At 36.4% G+C, this 19,984-nt stretch overlaps 1 protein-coding gene and 1 pseudogene across 4 annotated transcripts in view; both read right to left on the minus strand.

The window, feature by feature from the left end:
* The window catches only part of UBR5 (ubiquitin protein ligase E3 component n-recognin 5), a 142,156-nt gene that overhangs the window by 17,847 nt on the left and 104,325 nt on the right, over nucleotides 1-19,984 (minus strand). For 2 of the 4 annotated variants that reach the window (XM_068525316.1, XM_068525314.1), the window contains exons 33-47: nucleotides 19,299-19,459; nucleotides 18,939-19,178; nucleotides 13,557-13,680; nucleotides 12,804-12,915; nucleotides 11,721-11,852; nucleotides 11,078-11,335; nucleotides 10,534-10,802; nucleotides 10,150-10,361; nucleotides 7,286-7,516; nucleotides 6,727-6,800; nucleotides 5,334-5,506; nucleotides 5,125-5,238; nucleotides 3,989-4,209; nucleotides 2,420-2,540; nucleotides 2,219-2,317 (exon numbers count right to left, since the gene is read on the minus strand). In XM_068525316.1, coding sequence (XP_068381417.1) covers nucleotides 2,219-2,317; nucleotides 2,420-2,540; nucleotides 3,989-4,209; nucleotides 5,125-5,238; nucleotides 5,334-5,506; nucleotides 6,727-6,800; nucleotides 7,286-7,516; nucleotides 10,150-10,361; nucleotides 10,534-10,802; nucleotides 11,078-11,335; nucleotides 11,721-11,852; nucleotides 12,804-12,915; nucleotides 13,557-13,680; nucleotides 18,939-19,178; nucleotides 19,299-19,459 — 2,541 coding nt within the window. Of the gene's footprint in view, nucleotides 1-2,212; nucleotides 2,318-2,419; nucleotides 2,541-3,988; nucleotides 4,210-5,124; nucleotides 5,239-5,333; nucleotides 5,507-6,726; nucleotides 6,801-7,285; nucleotides 7,517-10,149; nucleotides 10,362-10,533; nucleotides 10,803-11,077; nucleotides 11,336-11,720; nucleotides 11,853-12,803; nucleotides 12,916-13,556; nucleotides 13,681-18,938; nucleotides 19,179-19,298; nucleotides 19,460-19,984 lie in introns of all 4 variants that reach the window. The other 2 variants (XM_068525315.1, XM_068525313.1) reach the window with 1 other exon arrangement.
* Nucleotides 16,033-16,784, minus strand: LOC137751613 (peptidyl-prolyl cis-trans isomerase D pseudogene; annotated as a pseudogene).

Here is a 19,984-nt window from a genome sequence, read left to right on the forward strand (position 1 = left end):
ACCTTGAAATTTTTCTATGTAAAATCTGAAAATCTAATTTTAGCTTTTCCTTGACAGCTGAAATAGCTACGAAGTATTTGGGTTCTCAAAAGCTTATATTCCAAATAACACTCTGAATCATACAAGAATATCTTACATTAAATCAGGATAATGGAATTTAACTCAATTATAACATTTTCTTAAAAGGTCTACCCATTTGGTAATATAGCAGGATAAATTACAAGTAGATCAAAGTGTACATTTTTTTTTTTTTTTAAATAGTGAATCCTAGAAAAAAATCATAGGCTATTCCTTTGGTGGCAGAATACCGTAGCAAAGTAAAAGAAAAATGACAAACAGGGAAAAACATTTGCACCTTCTATTACCGACAAAGATTCATGCGTAGTGTATATATACACTTAGCATTTCTAAAAAAATTGAGGAAAAAACACTTTAATAGGAAAAATGGGCAAGAAATATCAACAAAAACAGTTCCCAGAAAAAGAAGCAGCCATAATATATGAAATATATGAAACAAAGTTTAACTTTGCTTATAATAAGAGAAATACAAATTTAAATTATACATAATGCCTATCAATCAGATTGGCAAAAATCTAAAAATTTGACAACAAACTGCTGGCAAGACTTTGGAAAATCAGGCATTGTTGTGTTGATGTTGAAAGTGCAAAAATATACAGACATTATGTAGCGGTATCTGCCAATATTTGATGAAATTACATATACACATGCCCTTTGACCCATGTCTATCTATCTATCTCAAAGACACGCCAGCCAAATAGAGAAACACACATAAGGCTATTCATCACATCTCTATTTGTAACAGCAAAAGACTGGAAACAAACCCAAATGTCTATCAATAGGAAACCGGTTGAAAAAAATTGATACAGCCATAAAATGTGGTGCTAACACTAGGTAGCTGGAAAAAAAGAAGGCAGAACATCTCTCTCTATATATAGCCATGGCTTTCTCTCTAGGATATACTGTTAACTGGGAAAAGCATGATGGAGTAAAATGTATAATAGCATGCTCAGGGTGGGAGTGGAGGAGAGAGATGCGTAATGAATACACACACACAGGATTATATATTTTTTGAAAGTGGGAGGGAAATAAGCTAAAAACAAAAACAAACAAAAACCCGAAAGGGGGCAGAGGGAATACAAAGTAAGAGACAGGAATGGAAATTAGATTTCTCTGAATACAACCTTCTTCTACAGAGTTGACCTTGCAACTGTAGATATTTTACATTAATTATGAAACATAACAAAGTCAAAAAAAGGAGAGAGCAATCCCTAAAAAGTGAAAGCAAAATGAACTGAAAGGCCCTAATTGTGTGGAGATGAGATGGTAGGTAGCAAAGCCTCACAAAAGGAATTATTTCAAGTGACTTTGAACAATGTACTTTGACTGTACGTCTCCAATTGGATATGCTCTAAGAACAAAAACTGCAAATAAATCTTAAGCTATTTTCAATAATCATTTTGTTGGTAGTGGTGTTGATGTTATGATTCTAAGACTGTTGTATGCATGGTGTGGGATAAAAGCAAATGAGTAATTTTATCAGTGTTGCTGGGAAGCTGGATATTATTCAGTTCAGAAGAAAGGAAGTAAAGACTAAAAGGTGAAAATAAAACAAACTTGTGGTCCTAAACCTTGAATTTGAATTAGGAGTATCAGTATGAACTCATGAAATAATTTTCTTCTTCCTTTTTTGAAGGAGCATTTCCTACTAAAGGGCCTAGAAACAATGACAAACCCAACAGGCAGTGAGCAACCTAGAGCCCAGATTATAATCTCAAAATACCATTTCCTGCTAAAAGGAAGCAGGGCTTCTTGAAGAAATGGCTGATTTAAGGTCTGTGACAGAAAATAACAGAAAATGAGACATATCAAAAAGGAAGGAAGTTGTCAAAGATTGGACTCTCGGCTAGCCACAGAAAAGATAATTTGAGCATCAATGAAATGAAGCACATCCAAACAGTTTTAATCCATGTGTTCATAATGATACTTAAACGAACAAACCCACTGCTCATCATTACAGGACATTGGGAAATCAACTGCCAGAGATAGCCATTACTAAAAATTTGGTGATTACCATTTATTTTCTTTAAATTTTTAATTACATAGTATATATCCCCCTAAACAAAATTGTTATTTGTTTTTAAATTTTATATAAATAGCATACTATATGTATAGGATAAGAAAATCTAAATACCTTTACCTCTAGTGATAAATCTCTTGACTGCTGATTTCTCAGTTTTTCCATTTCTCTACGGAATTTTGATTCTTTTACCTCAAAACCACCCAATTCAGTTAGGATCTTAAAAACAACAACAACAACAAAACAAATGCATGACAGAATTATTCTCTGAAATATGTTCTTATCCGGCAGAATAGAATGTAAAGTGCTCAAAATACATACTGATCCAGGTTCTGCTCCAACATCTTCCATGAATACCCTGCCGAACAGTTCTAAAGAAAGGCGCCAACGTCCTAGCAGCATATCATGGGAAATGACCATTCCCATGAAGCTACATTGTGGCCTGTAAGAAGTTTAAGGGGAGAGGGGGAAGCAGTTTAGGCAACTCTAAAAATTTCCTGGTTTCTGGTCAATAACAGTAATTACTTGGTCTTTTAATATTCTGAGGTCTTAAGTAATTCAAAACCACATCCTCTCTAATGGAGAACTTTTCTATAGCTACTCGTTCCTTGGAGAACTTCTTATTTTTACTCCATTATTCCTTCTGTCCTTTACGTAAGGATACACATCCCCCGGCTGGCTTCTCTCTTCATCTTTAATTTCACCTCCTCTCCTTAAAGTCCAATGTCTGTCTCCACTAGATGATTCCCAGACCCCTCTTTAGTTCACAATGGACCAGAATTTCATTGTGTGAAATATATCCACTTCAATCATACTTAACTCATACTCAACATGGTGAAACTGAATATGGCCTCTTCACCACAGTGACAATGCCTCCTGATTTCTTTCAATAGTACCACCTATTTTCCTACTGCACGGACTTGAACAGATTTTAATTTATTCTTCCCTTGGTCCCTCCAGAGTGATCAAGTCCTTCATAAGTTTTCTTTTCCTAACCATGGTTTCCTTTTCATCCCCAAAGGCAATATTCTAACTTCAGCCCCCTTTTTAACAACTAGCCAGAAGGAGTAATAGCTTGTCTCTCTACCTCTAATTCTTCTCTCCCTCAATCTATCTGCTTCTACACATTCGAACTATCTCAGCTCAAATCATATTGTCTCTAGGAAGCTTGGGCCATCCCAGTCCCTAATTCTTCCTTGCCTTTTATGGTTGTTAGACTGTGTACATAAGATGTATATAGTTGCCTAAACTACTTTAACTCCTCCTAAGCAAACCAAAAAGAAAAAAAAAAAAAAAAAAAAAAAATCTGACATTACATAACCAAAAATCATACAGCATAAAGCAGACACTCAACAAATCATTAGGTGATTAGCCATACTGAGTCACAGCATATACTAGGCAAATTTTTACTGGGAAAGCAAAGAACCTACCTCTTGCAAGAGATTTACTAAATGTGAACCTGGCAAAGGAGTGAGCCCAAACAAATGTGAAAGTCACAAATCTATAAAGCTCTTTTTTTTTCACATGCATGTTCCCCTCCCATAGCTGAGCTCCTGCTAACAAGTGTATAATTGGCAATTTGACATGGATATATACACTTTAACTCAGTACTGAACGTTAAAAACAGAGTCAGAATTTCTTCAGTAAAAGGAGGAGAAAATCAGAATGCCAATCAATGACAAAACAGTCACAAAAAAACAAAAATCCAGAAAACTCTAATATTTAAGTATCTGATTATAAACTAGAAAAACACAAATAATATTTCATCCTATTATTTATATACAAATAAAATACAAAGAAAATTATAAATTTTCTAAATAAAAACTCTTACAAAAATTATAATAGCCATAAAGTAATAGCATAGAAAAACTATCTTCACTTAGCAAGTACCTGAACGATGTAAGAGGTGGCCCTTCACTTTCAGTCAGTCCTATTTCTGCGAGTAAACTGCTTTTCAACTGTGCAGCGAGATCGTGAGCAGATGGCCCTGGTTTTGAACTCTCAGCTTCTTCTGGCACCACATTCTGTTCTTCCCCTTCCTTTTTTTGCCGATTTTGCATGTTCGTTACATTTTTCAAATTGGCAGCATAAGACATTTTAGTTGGAAGAACCTATGCATTTTTACATTTAAATGTTAGATATTAAAAAACAAACTGACTAGATTTCCTTTTCAACTTACTAATACTCCACAGAGATCACATGGCAGTTAAATAATTCCCTTCTGGCACTTCAGCTACAAAGATGCAATCTATTTCTTGTCTATCTGATTCCCATGGATGAGCACCAATTCCAGTGCATTTACCAGGGCAGCCCCAGAGAACTTTTATAAGTATCTTTATAATACCTATGGTTACTTAAGTGTCTTATGTACATAAAATTCTCCTTTATCACTTAGATAATAAAGAAAATTCTACTCAAGTACACGTCTTCTATATGCCTGCTCTTAAATGGTGTTATTACTTTTTCACTGGAGAAACAGTACAGTATCATTTCAGGCTCTCAAATCAGACTTTCATCTAAAAACTAGATCTGTCACTTCACTAGTTGTATAACAACAGACATTCCCACGTGAAATTTATGTAATCTCTCCAAGCCTTACCCATAAAATCAGGATAATAATGTTTTCTACCCAACATGGTTGTGAAGATTAACTGAGACAGTGCCCAGGAGATAGAATTATCCAACAAATGTTAGGCATCATCATTAATATTACTTTATTTATTCCCATTCTAGACTCAAAAAGAAAAGTTACAAGCCAATATTATATATGCTCATATGTACAAAAATTTAAATATTCAGCAGAATTACAACAATCAACTCCGGAACAGGCAAACACAGCAAGTTAGTCTCAAAGCAGACTAATGACAGTGTTGGAATTCCTTTAATTATGTCATAAGGCAAGAATTTCTGATACTTCTGTTATTTGGGTAAATATATAATATTCTGAATGCATTTCCAAAAAACTAGATGCTGGGATAAGCATTCAACTCACAAATATTACATTGCGAAGATTTTTACTGTCTTACCTCAAGGCAGTTTCTATCCACTGTAACTTCCATTAAGCATTTCCCACTACTGGCAGATGAAGAATAAAGACCCTGACTTGGACGGCCAAAAAGATCCTCCTTTCTAGCGTTTGGCTGGAATTTTAATAAAAATATTACAGTTACATTGAACACTTTAAAAAAGTAAATTCAACCAAAAAGAAACCTTAAGGCTGGTTTATGTGAATCACCTGCAACAGATGTGGCTGATCAGCCAAGGGGATGGCTTCAGCTAGAGGCACTTCAAATGGATTTGGGGGTATACACCCAAGGAACGTCATGGAGTCGGAGCGTCGGAAAAATGGATGGTTTTGGCCAGTTTCTGCGGGAAGAGAGTCATCATCCTTATCATTCAAAGTAGCACCTAAACATAAAGAGATAAAATGTTTTTTTAAAAAATTAATTATTGGGGAAGGGTAAAAGGATCTACATCTGCTCAATCCAAAATTCCTGTTATCTCTTTATAAAATTTTAATGCCACTCGAAAACAAGTTGATAGTCCAAAATTTTGATATTTTAAAGTGGTAATTCAAAATACTGGTTTAAAATGGTTACAATGATAAATTTCATTTATGTGTATTTTAACACAATAAAAACTTGCAAAAACTATTAGCAGTAACAAATACTGTTCCATTTTGTATTGGACAGACACTACCCACATCCACCTCTTCTCTCTCTAGAGATTTAGACCTGAATATAGCTAGTTTCCTAAGCATGTTCAGGACCTGGCTCACTGATGACTCCAAAAAAGGGGCTAAAATTTGAGCATTTGCTTACTTGTAAGTTCTGATTCCTCTATAAGAAGAAGATAAACAGAGAAATGTCTGGGCAGCTCATGCATCCCAACAGGAAATCAGCACACCAGCACCAACTCCCATTAATGGAATAAAACTTTTGTCAGTGCTTACAGTATGCTGTGAAAATAGCAGTGAGCTATGGCTGGGTTCTCAAAAAATAGCAGTTAAAGTTAAGTTGTCTTTCCCAGGCCTAAACAAAGTACTACGTGATAAAAAGAAACAGGCAAGCGGACTATTTGACCCCACTGGAAAAGTATTTTAATTCTACTTGAAATTATACCTGAAAGCTACAACTAAGAGTGTAGAAAATCCCCAAATTTCTTGAATTTGGAATATTTTCTCTCTTTTTTATTGCATTAACTGTTGAGTGTCGATGAAATAGGGAGTTATAACTGGTATTTTCCATTTTCTTGACTCAGTCTATTTTGCATCAATATTAGCAAAGGTTCTACTAAGACTTTATTCAAATGTACGTGTAGTACCAACACACTTAAGAATAAAGGTAAACATAAAATTAAGAGAAATGCAGAGGAGAGATACAAAGTCAAAATAGAAAAAATATTGACTGTTGAAAAGTTTACAATATTTCTTTAACTCATCCTTATTTATGAAGTAATTAACGCAAGGATATATAAGGAAAAATGGACAGAAAATGCAAGGAACGGGACATAGAAAAGAAAAGAGAAATTCCCACCCAGACAGAAAATAATGAAGTTAAAAAGCTTGAAGGGGAAATACTGAGGCAGCCATTTCTTGAAGTAGATTAGCAGATTTTCTGTACACTAACTTTGATTGGTGTCATCATCATTTTCATGTTCTGAATCTTCATTATCAATACCCAGTTCCAAGAGTTCTCGTGTCCTTTAAAAAGACAAGTGAGTCATTTTACATGAAGTATTTTGTGCTATATGAACAGGAGCAAAGGTGATGCAAAAAATAGTGGAAAGGTTAGTTTAGTATCTAACCAATTTCAAACACTGGGATAAAGTCTCAGACTCTGGGAATGGTAGACTAATCAGCCAAATGTACTACAACTACAAAATAGGTTCAACAGAAGCAAAAGGCTAATCACACCAAGAAATAGTGAGTGCTTACACAAACTCTAATAGAAAACATGATAAAACAATCAGGACAAACTACCTCAAAGCATAAAGCTTAACTGGATTCTTAGGTTTCATGTTTTAAGTGAGGAGTAGCTATGGAGAGCGGCTGGATGGACTCAAGCCCACCTGCCCACATGAAATGTTCCTGTTTGCGATGTTCTCCTTACTCCAAAAATCAGACGATGTACTAATGGAGACCACAGCAAGTATTTCTTAAAACAATCTCACGGCAAGTATGGCTACCTTTTGCGTTCCAGCTGAGGTGTATCCAATGTTGTCTGCTGATTCATTGCTTTAATCCAATATATAAGGGCTTGAAAAACATATGCCACATGCTTCAATGAGCAAACATCCAAAACTGGAAGAACATCAGAATGCTCATCATTATGAGACCGCATTAAAGACAGAGCATAATTTAGGAAGTCGCCCCGAGCAGACATCATTCCTTGACGGGCACTAAGCAATGTGGCACGTCTATAGGAGTAAAAAGAAATGAAGATGTTTACAAAAAGGACACAAATGTGAAATTTACCACTGTTATAAATATGCAAAATTAGGAACTGAGACTATCCATAAATAAAAACTCATTACGCCTGGGCTCTGCCTTAGAAATATAACCATTGTATATTATTTACAGTACTGTATACATTTATAAAGGAAAGAAATTCCAGTGTCCTCTGGATTGGCAGAAGGTACTCCTTCCCTAGAGACAATGGTTCTCAAACTTCAGTGTCCACCAAAATCACCTGGAGGGCTTGTGAGAACAGGTTGTTGGACCCACCTCTATAGTTTCAGTAAGAATGGGTTAGGGTAGGACCCAAAATTTATATTTCTAACAAGCTCTTAGGTGATCTTGATGCTGCTATTCTGGGAACCACACTTTGAGAACCTAAAAGTGTGCCTAAAATGACACCAAAGGCACAAGCAACAAAAGAAAATAAAGAGCACTGGACTTTACCCAAATTAAAAAACGTATATCCTTCAGACAACACCTTCAAGAAAATGAAAAGACAATCCACAGAATGGGGCATAATTTCTGCAAATCCTGTTATCTGAAAGGAACTTGTATCCAGGCTATATAAAGAACTCATAAAATTCAATAATAAAAACAGAGGCCAATTAAAATGTGTAAAACATCTAAATAGACATTTCTCCAAAGATACACACATGGCCAATAAGCACATGAAAAGATGCTCATTATCATCAGCCATTACAGAAATGTAAATCAAAACCACAATGAGAAACCACTTCATACCCACTAGGATGGCTATAATCCAAAAGACATATAATAACAGGTGTTGGCAAGGATGTGGAGAAATTAGAAACTTTATACTCTGCTATTGGGAATGTAAAATGGTGCAGTCACACTGGAAAACAGTCTGGCGGTTCCTCAAAAGGTTAAAGAGAGTTACCATATGATCCAGCAATTCCACAACTAGATATATATACCCAAGATAATTGAAAACACATTATCTACACAAAAAACTGTACACAATCTGTTCATAGCAGCATTATTCATAATAGTCAAAAGGTGTAAACAACCCAAATGTCCATCAACTTATGAATGGAAAAACAAAATGTGACATGGAATACTAGGAAATAATGTATTGATACACGCTAAACATGGATGAACCTTAAAACCATTATGCTAGGTAAAAGAAACCACATATTGTATGATTCCATTATATGAAATGTCCAGAATAGGCAAATCTATAGAGACAGAGAGTAAATCAGTGGTTGCTTAGGATTAGAAAGTAGGGGAAAACGGGAGGTGACTGCTAATAGGTATGGGGCTTCTTGTGGAAACGAATAAAATATTCTAATATTAATTGTGATGATGGTTGCACAGCATACCCAAAACTGTGGACCTGTATACTTCAAATGGGTGAACTGTATGGTATATGAACTACATCTCAATAAAGCTATTAGAGTCAGAGTGGGAGCAAGACAGAAAAGGGAACCCTATCACCAATGAAAATCTATTATCAGAAATCTGTGTTCTTTGGCGTAGTGACTAGTCTAGTGAAGACAAGGCTTGTGTCTGCTGGTGGAGCAGGCTTCCTAGGACAGGAAAGCTGCTGCCTCTCAAGTCTTTATCTCTAATCCAGGTCTCTTTGCCAAGCATTCAATTTTGCATGCTAAACATTTCCACTAAATCCTCTCCCAGTTCTCAGCATGTTCAAAAAGCAGGTATGTCCACTCTACTCCTCTAGATTTTTCTTTTCATTTTCATATTAGTTATTCAGAATCTACATTCAGAAGATGTAAATTCTGTCTCCTCCCTGCTCCATCCCCCAACACGGCCCTAAGTGCTGTTTGTATGATTTCAGCACTCTCTCCTCACTGGCCTTCACTGCCCTACTTTGGTAACTGTTACTTCTCTTGTAGACTCCAACCATAGTCTTGTTAAATTTCCTCAGCAGTCTCCTAGACCCTTGTCTTTCCTCCATTTATGGTCCACCCAAAGTAGCAAGGTTGTTTAGCCTGAGCCAAAGCTAGAAACAAATTCTAGGACTTCGACTTCAGGGATGGGACATTTTCACTATATAGCACTGCCACTAATCTAGGTTCAATGTTTGGGCTAATTTCTAGTCCTGAAAAAGGTCATTTTATAACTGAATAGAAAGAACACAATAAATACATAAACAAATATACTTTAATTATGATTCAGCAGGCTGGAGGAGGTAGAAAAAGAAATTTGATTTTAGAAACCAAAGAGCAGCTTAGGTAATTACACAGACTTTCTCCTTTCCAAGTACAAAGTATATTCATATTTAATCATGGTCAAAATAAGTCTTTCTATGAATATATGCCTTTCAAGGGGGGGGAGGCCTGGGGAATGAGACAAGGCTGTAGACCAACTACTTCAAAAATGAGAAGAATTTAGTATCAGATTCCTACAACATGAATGAATTTTTTAAAAATAGCTTGGATTATAACTTATTTTGCTTCAACTACACAACAATTTAAAAGAAGTAATGCAAGGCACGTATTTCCTCCTTTACAACAGAGTGAGGTCTTATGTAATAGCAATCAAAAAGCTCTAAACTTCTAGGCTATAAGGGTTCTGTCTAAACATACAAGCATAAACAAAAAGAATTTCATACCGTCTGCCTTCAAGCGTTCGTAAACTAGCCTCTTCTCGTGCAGTCATCCTTTCTCTGCGAGCTGAGTTCTGAGAAGCATGAAGAGGATGATTGGGATGTCCCGGATCACCAGCAGATGCTAATGCAGAACCATAACGTAATTGAGCTTCAGTAGAATCCATAATACTGACCATCCAGTTCCAAGTGGGAATAAGCTTTTCTTCTACATAGTTCTACAAAGACCAAACTAAAACAGTTAAAACTATCCAGATAAGGTTAAGTTCGATAGAGTAGTATGATATAGACATTTAAGTACTTGTAACATTAATCCCCATTATACTGGAATTCTCATAACAGACAGCCAAAAAATATATTTGAATGAGTAACTTTGCAGTGGTTTCATACCTGTAAATTTACTGCATCTTGGTAAGTCAATTTCACAGCTGCTGGAATCTGAGAGTATACTAGGTGATTATACTTAGGAATAAGCCCCATCAAATCCGAGATTTGTCTGATGACAATGCTATAAGCCCTGGCTAAACTGCTTGCAGATGTTAAGTAGCTGCTGGCATTGCTAGCTTCCAAAGCAGCTGCTGCAGCTGCAGCACTCGTGCTGATGGTACCACTCCGGCGTAAGTTGGAAGGATCAATATAAATCAAACCTGCTGAACTTGCTATAAGGGGAAAAAAAAAAAGGACAACCACAATAAGCTAATGTTAGTTGCTAATTGTGTTTCACTAACACTATATATTTAAATAAACTAAAAGATCAATTACATTAGTAAATGTGGTAAATGAGCATTTTCTTAAACCACACTAATTTAGGGAAGAGAATTTTGTATTTGAACTCAGCAAATCAATGAAGAACTATTCTGAAATTATTTAATTTGTTCTCTAGAGGAACATGCATAATTTTTAAACCTTAGGAACACCAAGTTTACAGACTTGCCTGCTGGTGTGGATGTGCTAGAAGGGGCTGTGCTAGCTGCCCGCTGGTGCTGGGTGTTGCGGACAGCCCACTGCATGGAACGGGGAGCTTGGGCAGCACCGTTGGCATGGGAGCTATTCGTGGTTCTCTCTAATGGCTCATCAAGCATAAAGGTCTCCTGTTCTATGTCGTCACTCTGACTACTGCTGCTATCAGAATCACTCGAGTCATTTGATTGCGAATCATCTTCAGAAAAGAAGGCAGGAACACTGCTCGCACCTAAGTTTTTAATGTTTAAAACCAAAATCATTGTGAGTTTGTTGGTATCTAAAATTACAGTGTACCCCCTCATTCAGGAAAATATACATATTAAACAGAATGCCAGACTGTATCCAATAGTCCACAAAACCCATCATTGAAACAGTTCAACTAGAACTCTTAAAATGAACCTTAGAAATAATCTATTATTTAAAAACCAGAAAAGCAAAAAAAAAAAAAAAAAAAGTCATTGAAATAATAATCTTCACTAATATCTATGGAGAAATGGATGAAGTTAATAAAAGGGTTAGCTACCCCTGTGCATATTATACTGAGCACAGTTTAACCAATTCTACACACACAGCCTTAGTATAAGCAAGAAAGTTGCTAAGAGAAGGTAACATACCTGCTTCTGAGCCAGCAGTTGCTGCAGTGACAACACTTCTACGCCCACTAGCATTATCTTGGTTGCTATGGTTACTTTCACTGTCACTTTCTGTTTCAGCTGCTGCTAACAAGTCCAGCTCCATGTCACTCCCTAGCAAATATATTTAAATAATAAGAAAAGGTACAAACTCACTGTGGATCAAGTCAGGCTGATAGGCTAGAATATCGTGAGGGTGGGAACTGCGAGGGGTCGGGGGCGCAGAGAGAAGTGATAACTACTAGAGTATGCACGACTGCCCGCTTAGCAGAAGAATGACCGGGTAAACTATGGTACTCAGTAGACACAGATTCAAAATCTGGCCTGCAGAGCCTTAGGTAAAAAATGTTAGGCAGGAGGACTCCAGCCAGTGGACAGAGCTCTGGTAGCTCCACTGCTCCATTTTCATCTGTTTTACATATTGGGATTCCAAGAGGGGAAGGTTAAACATGTGTATCCTTTGTATTTCACATACACGTCAAAACATATTAAGGTATAAATTTTCAGTATGTGCAGTTTATTGTATGTCAATTATACCTCAATAAAGCTGATCCCCAAAAGTCCATCCTATGGCTACTAATAAGAATGGTTATGATGACTATGTAGCAAAAAGGCCAAAGTCAAAAAACAAAGTAAAAAAAATTTACACATACAATATCTAAAAGACATGCATGGGAATGGGGCAGTACAGGGGAGGACTGAAAGTGAAAATACGAACTGTTAGCATCTGGGTGGGATTATGGGTTATTTATTTTCCTTTTCTCTAATTTTCAAATGTTATGTGGTTATGATTATTTTAATTTCTAAAAGCCTTTTAAGAAGAAAGTGTAAACCAAAAGGCAAAAGGAAAGAGGATACATTATTTTCTACATGTAAATATATAAAAGTATATATATTTATGTCTACATACGTATATAGCTACCTCCTCAAATTCTGATACTACAGAATCCCCTGGCATAAATATGAACATTTCATTACACATCAAATACACTTTTCTCTCTATTAATATCTCTTAAAAGTACCCGACTTTCTCATACTGAATGATTTCTCAAATAACCTGCATACCGTCTTCATCATGCTCATCGTGTTGTCCCTCTGCCTCAGCATTTTCTTCCCCATGTTCTTCCTGTTCATCATGATGATCCTCTTCTCCAGCCACACCCTCCACCACCTCAACCTAAATCCAGATCTTATTTGTAGACCATCAAAGTACATAATAAACCCACATCTCTACCAGTACTTCTCCACGGCATTCAGTAAACTAAAATACAAAGATCCCTAAACTATAGGGAATTGTAACACTAAGCAGTTTTCAAAATTTTCAGTTGCTAGTGATACTTTGGTATCAAAAATTATGCCCACATATCCCAAAGTTTACGATTACGGTCCATACACAGAACCTTAAAATTATAAGTATAAAACTTGTATTGGGAGTATATGTTTTTTTAAACTTCTGCAATTATAAAATTTATATAATAAATATGCAGTACCCTGTCTACCTTCGAATACATTGCACAAAACTACTAAAACCTTTTTTAACACTGAGAGTATCTTTTCTATGAACCCTTAAGTAGAACAGGTTTATGTTTCTAATTTTTTATTATCCAGTAAATCAAGGATTACTAACATATTTTAAGATGTATAACCACAAATGAGAACATATAACAAAAGTCTAAAAGGTGGAAGCATATATATAACATGTAAGCTATTATTATCAATAGTAGTTAAGCTATTATTAATAAACTTCTTGTGACTACTTTCCCCTTCCCTCCCAAATAAAAGCCTCTCATCTACCACAGTTAAAACAATTAAAACCACCTCTTCCACATCTGCCGAAACAATATCATCCTGTTCTTCATCTCTGCCCCGAACAGGCTGTGACTGGCTGATGCGCCTCTGCTGTGGATTCCGGATGATGTAGGATGACTGAGATTGACTGGAGCTGTAAGGAATCAGGTTATGAGCACACTGCTGCCACACCTCTGATACACAGCTCAGACGTTTATGCTTCTCAGTGTTATTCAACGTGATTCACTTGCTAGGATGCTATTTTAAATCTGACCTAAAATTTCTTGGAAACCGACAATAATTAATCTATGGTATATCGGATAATATGAACCCCAAAGAAATCATTTTACCAGAGACTTAACTTATAAATCTCAGAATTGTTTTTACTTTTTTTAGTAAGGCATTTCAAATCTGTGTTAATGCACATACTTTTATGAGTCCTTCCCACTGAAGTATTTCTACGGGGAAAATTTTTCCTTTTCCAGTGCTAAACTTTTCAACTTCCAAAGGCTCTGAAAGCAGCATTCATCCACTAATGAAAGTGTGCTGCGACCTACTCTTTTTAAAAGACTTGACTGACATGACCTACTTTGCATCAGCTTATTAACCACTGACCTGCTGATGAGTATTGGGGAAAAAATAAGTTCAAAAGTATGATTTTAAAATAGAATCATAACAAAAGATGACTGGTGGCAAAATTTCACTTTCTTAAAAATGTGACTTGGAAACAGCCAAGAATGGACAGATGCCTCCGTTATAAAAGAGGAGAACCAGAGAATGCAGTTTAAAATGCAGGTCAGAGATCAGAAGATGGTTGTTTAATAACCCTGTGACCTAACTATTATACTTTATTTACAGATTAAGAAACACAGTCTAAAAGAGATGAAAGGACCTTTAAGTGCTTACACTGATAGTGTTCCTTCCTCACCTCAGCGGCTCTGAGAAATGAAAATCAAACCAGTTACACGTGAAAAGTCAACTTAGACACTCTGCTTTCAAATAAACAGAAATTTGCTGTTTAATACTAGAAATTTAAGTAACTGGTAATTCAGACAGTGGATTGAAGAGGCTAAAAGAAAATCTGAAGAGATAACACATGGTAACTGGTCTTAATTCAGTGATCACTTTATAAAGTATAAATATATCAAAGCACTGTGTTGTATACCCAAAACTAATATTATATATTAATATTTTTGAAAAAGGGAAAATATAAATAGATAAGGGTATTTCCAAGCACTAAGATTTCAACATTTTCAATATTAAAAAATAAAAGTTAACATTATGTCAAGCCACAGTCAATGAGTATTTCTTCTTTAAAAAAACAGCCTGGAACAAACATCCACAAGACCAATAGTATCCTCAAAGTAGTTACTTTAAGAAGTTATGAACTTAGTAGGTAGGATACCGCCAATACACAGAACATATTGTAACTCCCCATTTAGAAATGAGCTTCAGTTTTCTTCACACCATGATTTAATTTCTTCCCCACTTCCTGGCACAATGAAGCACCACAGTCCTGAAATCCAGTCCTAACAGAAGTTGTTAAAATACTTTCAAGTTTTGGGGACTCCTATTTCCAGCAGTTTGCCAGATTGTGCAGAGAAATCCCTCTTGCTACGGAACACCTAAAAATACTAAATAAAATATTTAAACAAAAACAAAGCACAACTATCCCAGTGATAATGGTGCCACCATTTACACCAGAGGTATCTGCTGATGTCTCTTAGGCTAGAGTTTCAGGAGCCATAGATTTCACAGGAAAAGGTCTGGGGTCTAAGCAAAGTAGAAGTTACGTCATAGAAATCCCCTCCTTTGTCCCCCCTCACATACATAAAGCCAAATATAAATCAAGAAAGAGCAACAGGTTTCAAGAGATTTACCTACATCAGCCATGGCTAGATGGGGACAGGAAAAAGTCTCTTCAGAGAACTTCTGATTACAAGGCGGCACCCGTGAGAGTTTAGGACTGCAATTTGTGCTATGAAGTAGGGTGGGCTTCGGTGTTGGTTAATCCAATGCATCAACACTATCAGTAAGCACAAAGCAGCAATTTCTCTCTCTACTCTGCCATCTAATATACAGGGATATAGGAAAAAGGAAAATATCTATCTAGAATTACCTCCAAATATCTCTAAACTTTAACAGCTGTGTGACCTTGAACAAATTATCTAACTGCTCTGAGCCTCAGTTTCCTCACTTCTAAAATTAGGATGATAGTGGGTATCTATTAGTTATTGGGAAAATTAAAAACAGATTTTAGATTAAATACATATATGATGCTTAAGAAAGTTCCTCGAGTTCATACTAAACTTTCAGTAACCGCTGTTATTATGAGATGTGGTTCTCTTTTTCTTTTTTTTTTTTAAGTTTTCATCTGTTTATTAAAACAAGATGTGTCTAGGAGTTTAAAATACACTGGACACCATTATCCTTTGTGAGTAATGCAGAGAGCCATTTAAAACGAAATCAACGTCACCATATTTTGTAACACTGGTCTATTAAGAGTGAATCCCTACCCACATTCCTAGACTGTAAACAATGGTAGAACACATTAGGGATCATACATAATAGACAAAACCCTTAAATTGTCTTATTTGCTTTATATAATCAATGCACGTTTAAGCAAAACTGAATTCCTTATTAAGCAAACATTTTTGCATAAGCTGCCTTCTCTTTATCTTTATCTTTCTGTGCGCCTTTATCTTTTGCTTGACTTTCAGCAATTCTGCCTGGATAGCTTTATCCTCTGGTGCTATCTCCTGAGCTTTCTTAAGATCAGCCAATGCTTGATCATATTTCTTTTAGTCCTTTCCATCCTTGGGCTCTACGGTACAGTGCTTTGGTATTTGCTGGATCTATTTCAAGGGCCTCCAAACAACTGTCGACTGCTCCCTGCCAATCGGACCTCTTCAGTTTGCAAGCGCCGATATTCAGCACACAGCTCAAAGCGACAGGCTGCAGCTTTGCTCTACTTGTGTTCTCAGTAGCAGCCTTCGAGCCTTCCACATACCTTAAAACTTTTGTGTATTTTTTAATGGCCATCTCCCAGTTCTGGGATTTGAAGAAAGTATTTCCAATGTTTTTTAAGTCTTCCATTAATTAATAAAATTTTATCTACATCTTTTAAATCTATGTCTGCATCCTCGGGGAAGTCTGGATGACTGTCACCAGATCCATCCTTTGGGAATACTCTCCAATCATCCCCTCCCTTCAGTTCTCCACTCCACATTCTGCAATAACGCACCATTTGGCAGGTAGAGTAGAAACAGATTAATTAATAAGGACAGAAGAGTTTTAAAGAGGTGGAGGGAAGCAACATAAAAAAGCAAAGCTATTCAACTCAAGACTTTACACTCAGTGGAGTGATATACACCAGCGGTCCCCAACCCCTGGGCCGAGCACCGCTCCTGGTCCGTGCGGCCCTTTAGGAACCGGGCCCGAACAGCAGGAGAGGAGCAGGGAGTAAGCAAAGCTTCATCTGGGGCTCCCCACTGCTGCTCGAATTACCGCCTGAACCATCCCCCCCCAACCCCCCACTACCGGTCCGTAGAAAAACTGTCTTCCACGAAACCGGTGCCTGGTGCCAGAAAGGTTGGGGACCACTGATACACACCATCTACCATCCAAGATGTGGGAAATCCCAGAGACTGGTCAAGTGTGTACTTTTTAATACATTCTTGGAACACTGGTCAAAACACACTCTTATGAGGAGTGATTGTACTTTACTACAATGAAGGACTTCTATATTATATCAACAGTTGTAGAAAACATTAGCACTATTATCTCTTGATTATCATATGAGACCTTCTGGGAAGACATCAGAGATCGGCCAAAGAACCAACCAAGAAGAATGAAGAGGAAAGTTTAAGAGTGCACAGTATTTTAATAAAACGACTAAAAAGCAGGGCAAGCTGACAAAAAATCTTGAAAACAGTAGGAACAGGCTATGGGCATTGTTTATAGATGAGATGATCCCAAAATCTGTTCTACAGATAAAAATTTTTATGTTCTGGAACAAAACCAAGGGAAGGGTACAAAGAATTCACCAGGTGATACCACATAAGTAAATGGGGGGCTCGTCACAGGGCCTCAGGATCCGAAGCGTCACATGAACACACAGAGGTTCTGCTCGCAGAACCACTGCATAATGAGACATGTTCGGCAAGTCTGAAAACATACAGCTTGATTTATTACAGTTTTCAGCAAATCCTGGAAGTATATCAGTGACAAGGCTACCATTGGAAAACTTCTATAGACAAACCTGGACTTTAGATTCCAGGGTGTCCTAGGAGACCAGACAATAAAGGCAAAGTTGGGATACATACTGGCATCATATGGAGTAATAATGAGAATAATGAGAGAGAGCAGACACTCAACAACAACACAGATGAAAACCAAAGAACAAGTCTTGGGAACTGGCCCAAATACTAAAGAAGGGCTTTATTAACACACAGTTGTTTTCCAGAAAAGAGGAATAAGGGTCTTCAGCTCCAAAAGATCCTTATCAAAACACCAGTAGCACATGCACACAGTAACAAAATCAGACTTGAGAAAACCAAATAAAATAAACAAGTATTTGCGAAAGATCTCTAAAACCTTGCAACTCAGAAGTGTGGCCCCTAAAGCAGAAGTATTGGCACTGTCCTACCTGAAGCTTCCTAAGAAATACAGAATCTCAGGCCCCACGCAGACCTCCAGAATCAGCCTCTGCATTTTAGTAAGATACGCAAGTGATTTGCATGCATATTAAAATTTGAGAAGCACTGTGATAAAAGACACCAGAACATTTTAGTTTCTAAACATTCTGACTCAGCAAACTTAGAGCCTAGTTAGGGAAACTATCAAACAAACGGAAAAATGAGATTTAAGAATATGTAATCTTATAACTAGAAACATTTTTATTATTGAATTGTTTTAGCCTTATCCTATATAATATGGTTGTAGAGAATATTTTTAAATGCCACCATTCTGGTTGTTATTTAGATTATATAATAACAAGCTGCCCCCTAACCCAAGGCTTTGGACACAGAGAAAGTTAACAAGGCTTTCCATTCTTCAACTTGGCCTTATAGCAGGCTATATTTAAAGGTAAGAAAAACCAGAAAGTAATGAAGTACAGAAGTCTAAAGTAAACTTTCTTACCAGATTACTTTACTGGCATAAAAAAAATAGTGCTTTTCCAAACAAACAAACAAACAAAAACCCCACAACTATAGATCTATTACTTTAGATGTGTAGACACATGTAGTTTTTAAAGTGCTTTTCACATGTTCCAAACTAAGTAAAATCTTTACCATCTGTTACACAAATGATCCTGTACAGGACCTGAGTGCTTATGCAAAGGTTTTAGTAACATTTGTGACATTTCCAGAGAAAGAATTAATCAGAATCTGTTACCAGACAGAAATTTACCTGCTAGACTGATCAGATGATGGTCGTGGTGGCAGTGGTTCCACTGAAAATAATTCCTCGCTGCCCTGCATGGCATCTATGCTGGTACTTGCCAGAGTAAAAGGTGCAGTTGGACGAGCAATACCCATTCTGACAGGAACAATCAGTGACTCTGCTACATTGCACAATTCTTCTACTGCGTAAGGTAACAGTGCTTGGAATACACGCTTACATTTTCCAATTGGTTGTGGAATAAAGTTGCTAGAGCAAAAAGGGAAATACAGGAATCTTCTGAATCCTTTCATATACAAAATTTTATCACTATCACAAAAAAATGTGAGCAAAATTATATAGAAGCCAAAATAAAAAAGAATGCCTTACTTTTTCTTTTTAGATGAAGCCATTTCCACACTAAGAATGACAAAAACTCTTGCAACCGATCGCAAAAACCTCATTGTCACAGCAATAGCTTCTTCTCTACGTCCCGGTGTGTATTTGTTTTGGAGTTCTTTCACTAGTGTACCTAGTAGAGTATCTAAAAGCTTTAAAAATAGTAATCCACTCTATTAATGTTGGGACATCTCGTAAGATGTTTAGACATTCATAAAGGAAAAAGTTCTAACACTTTTTCGATATTAACATTTCATAACAAAAACATCAAAATATATTTAACCAAAACAATTACAATGTCAGTGATTAATTTATGCCACATGCCCACCGTGACTACGCTTGACCTACAGTGGTTCTCAAATGTCTGATCTCTTGTTTTTTAGTCTCAAACTCCTATGAATATCAATTACTACTTAGCAGAACAATACCTAATATATCAAATCAGAGAAAGAATATATTTCACTCAGTACAGGGTACTTACCAAAACATCAGAGTAGACTCAAATATTTATATTAATATATTCATAATCCCATCCCTCTCACTTAACCATTACTTTCTAGTCGCATTTCTACACATGGTGTATCATAAAGTTACTAATTACAGAGAACACCCAATTCCACGTTGTTTTCCTTGTTGTTTTTTAAATGTTACTTAAAATAACCTTTATTTTTAAATCA

The sequence above is a fragment of the Eschrichtius robustus genome, chromosome 17 (assembly GCF_028021215.1).
Source record: "Eschrichtius robustus isolate mEscRob2 chromosome 17, mEscRob2.pri, whole genome shotgun sequence".
NCBI lineage: Eukaryota > Metazoa > Chordata > Mammalia > Artiodactyla > Eschrichtiidae > Eschrichtius > Eschrichtius robustus.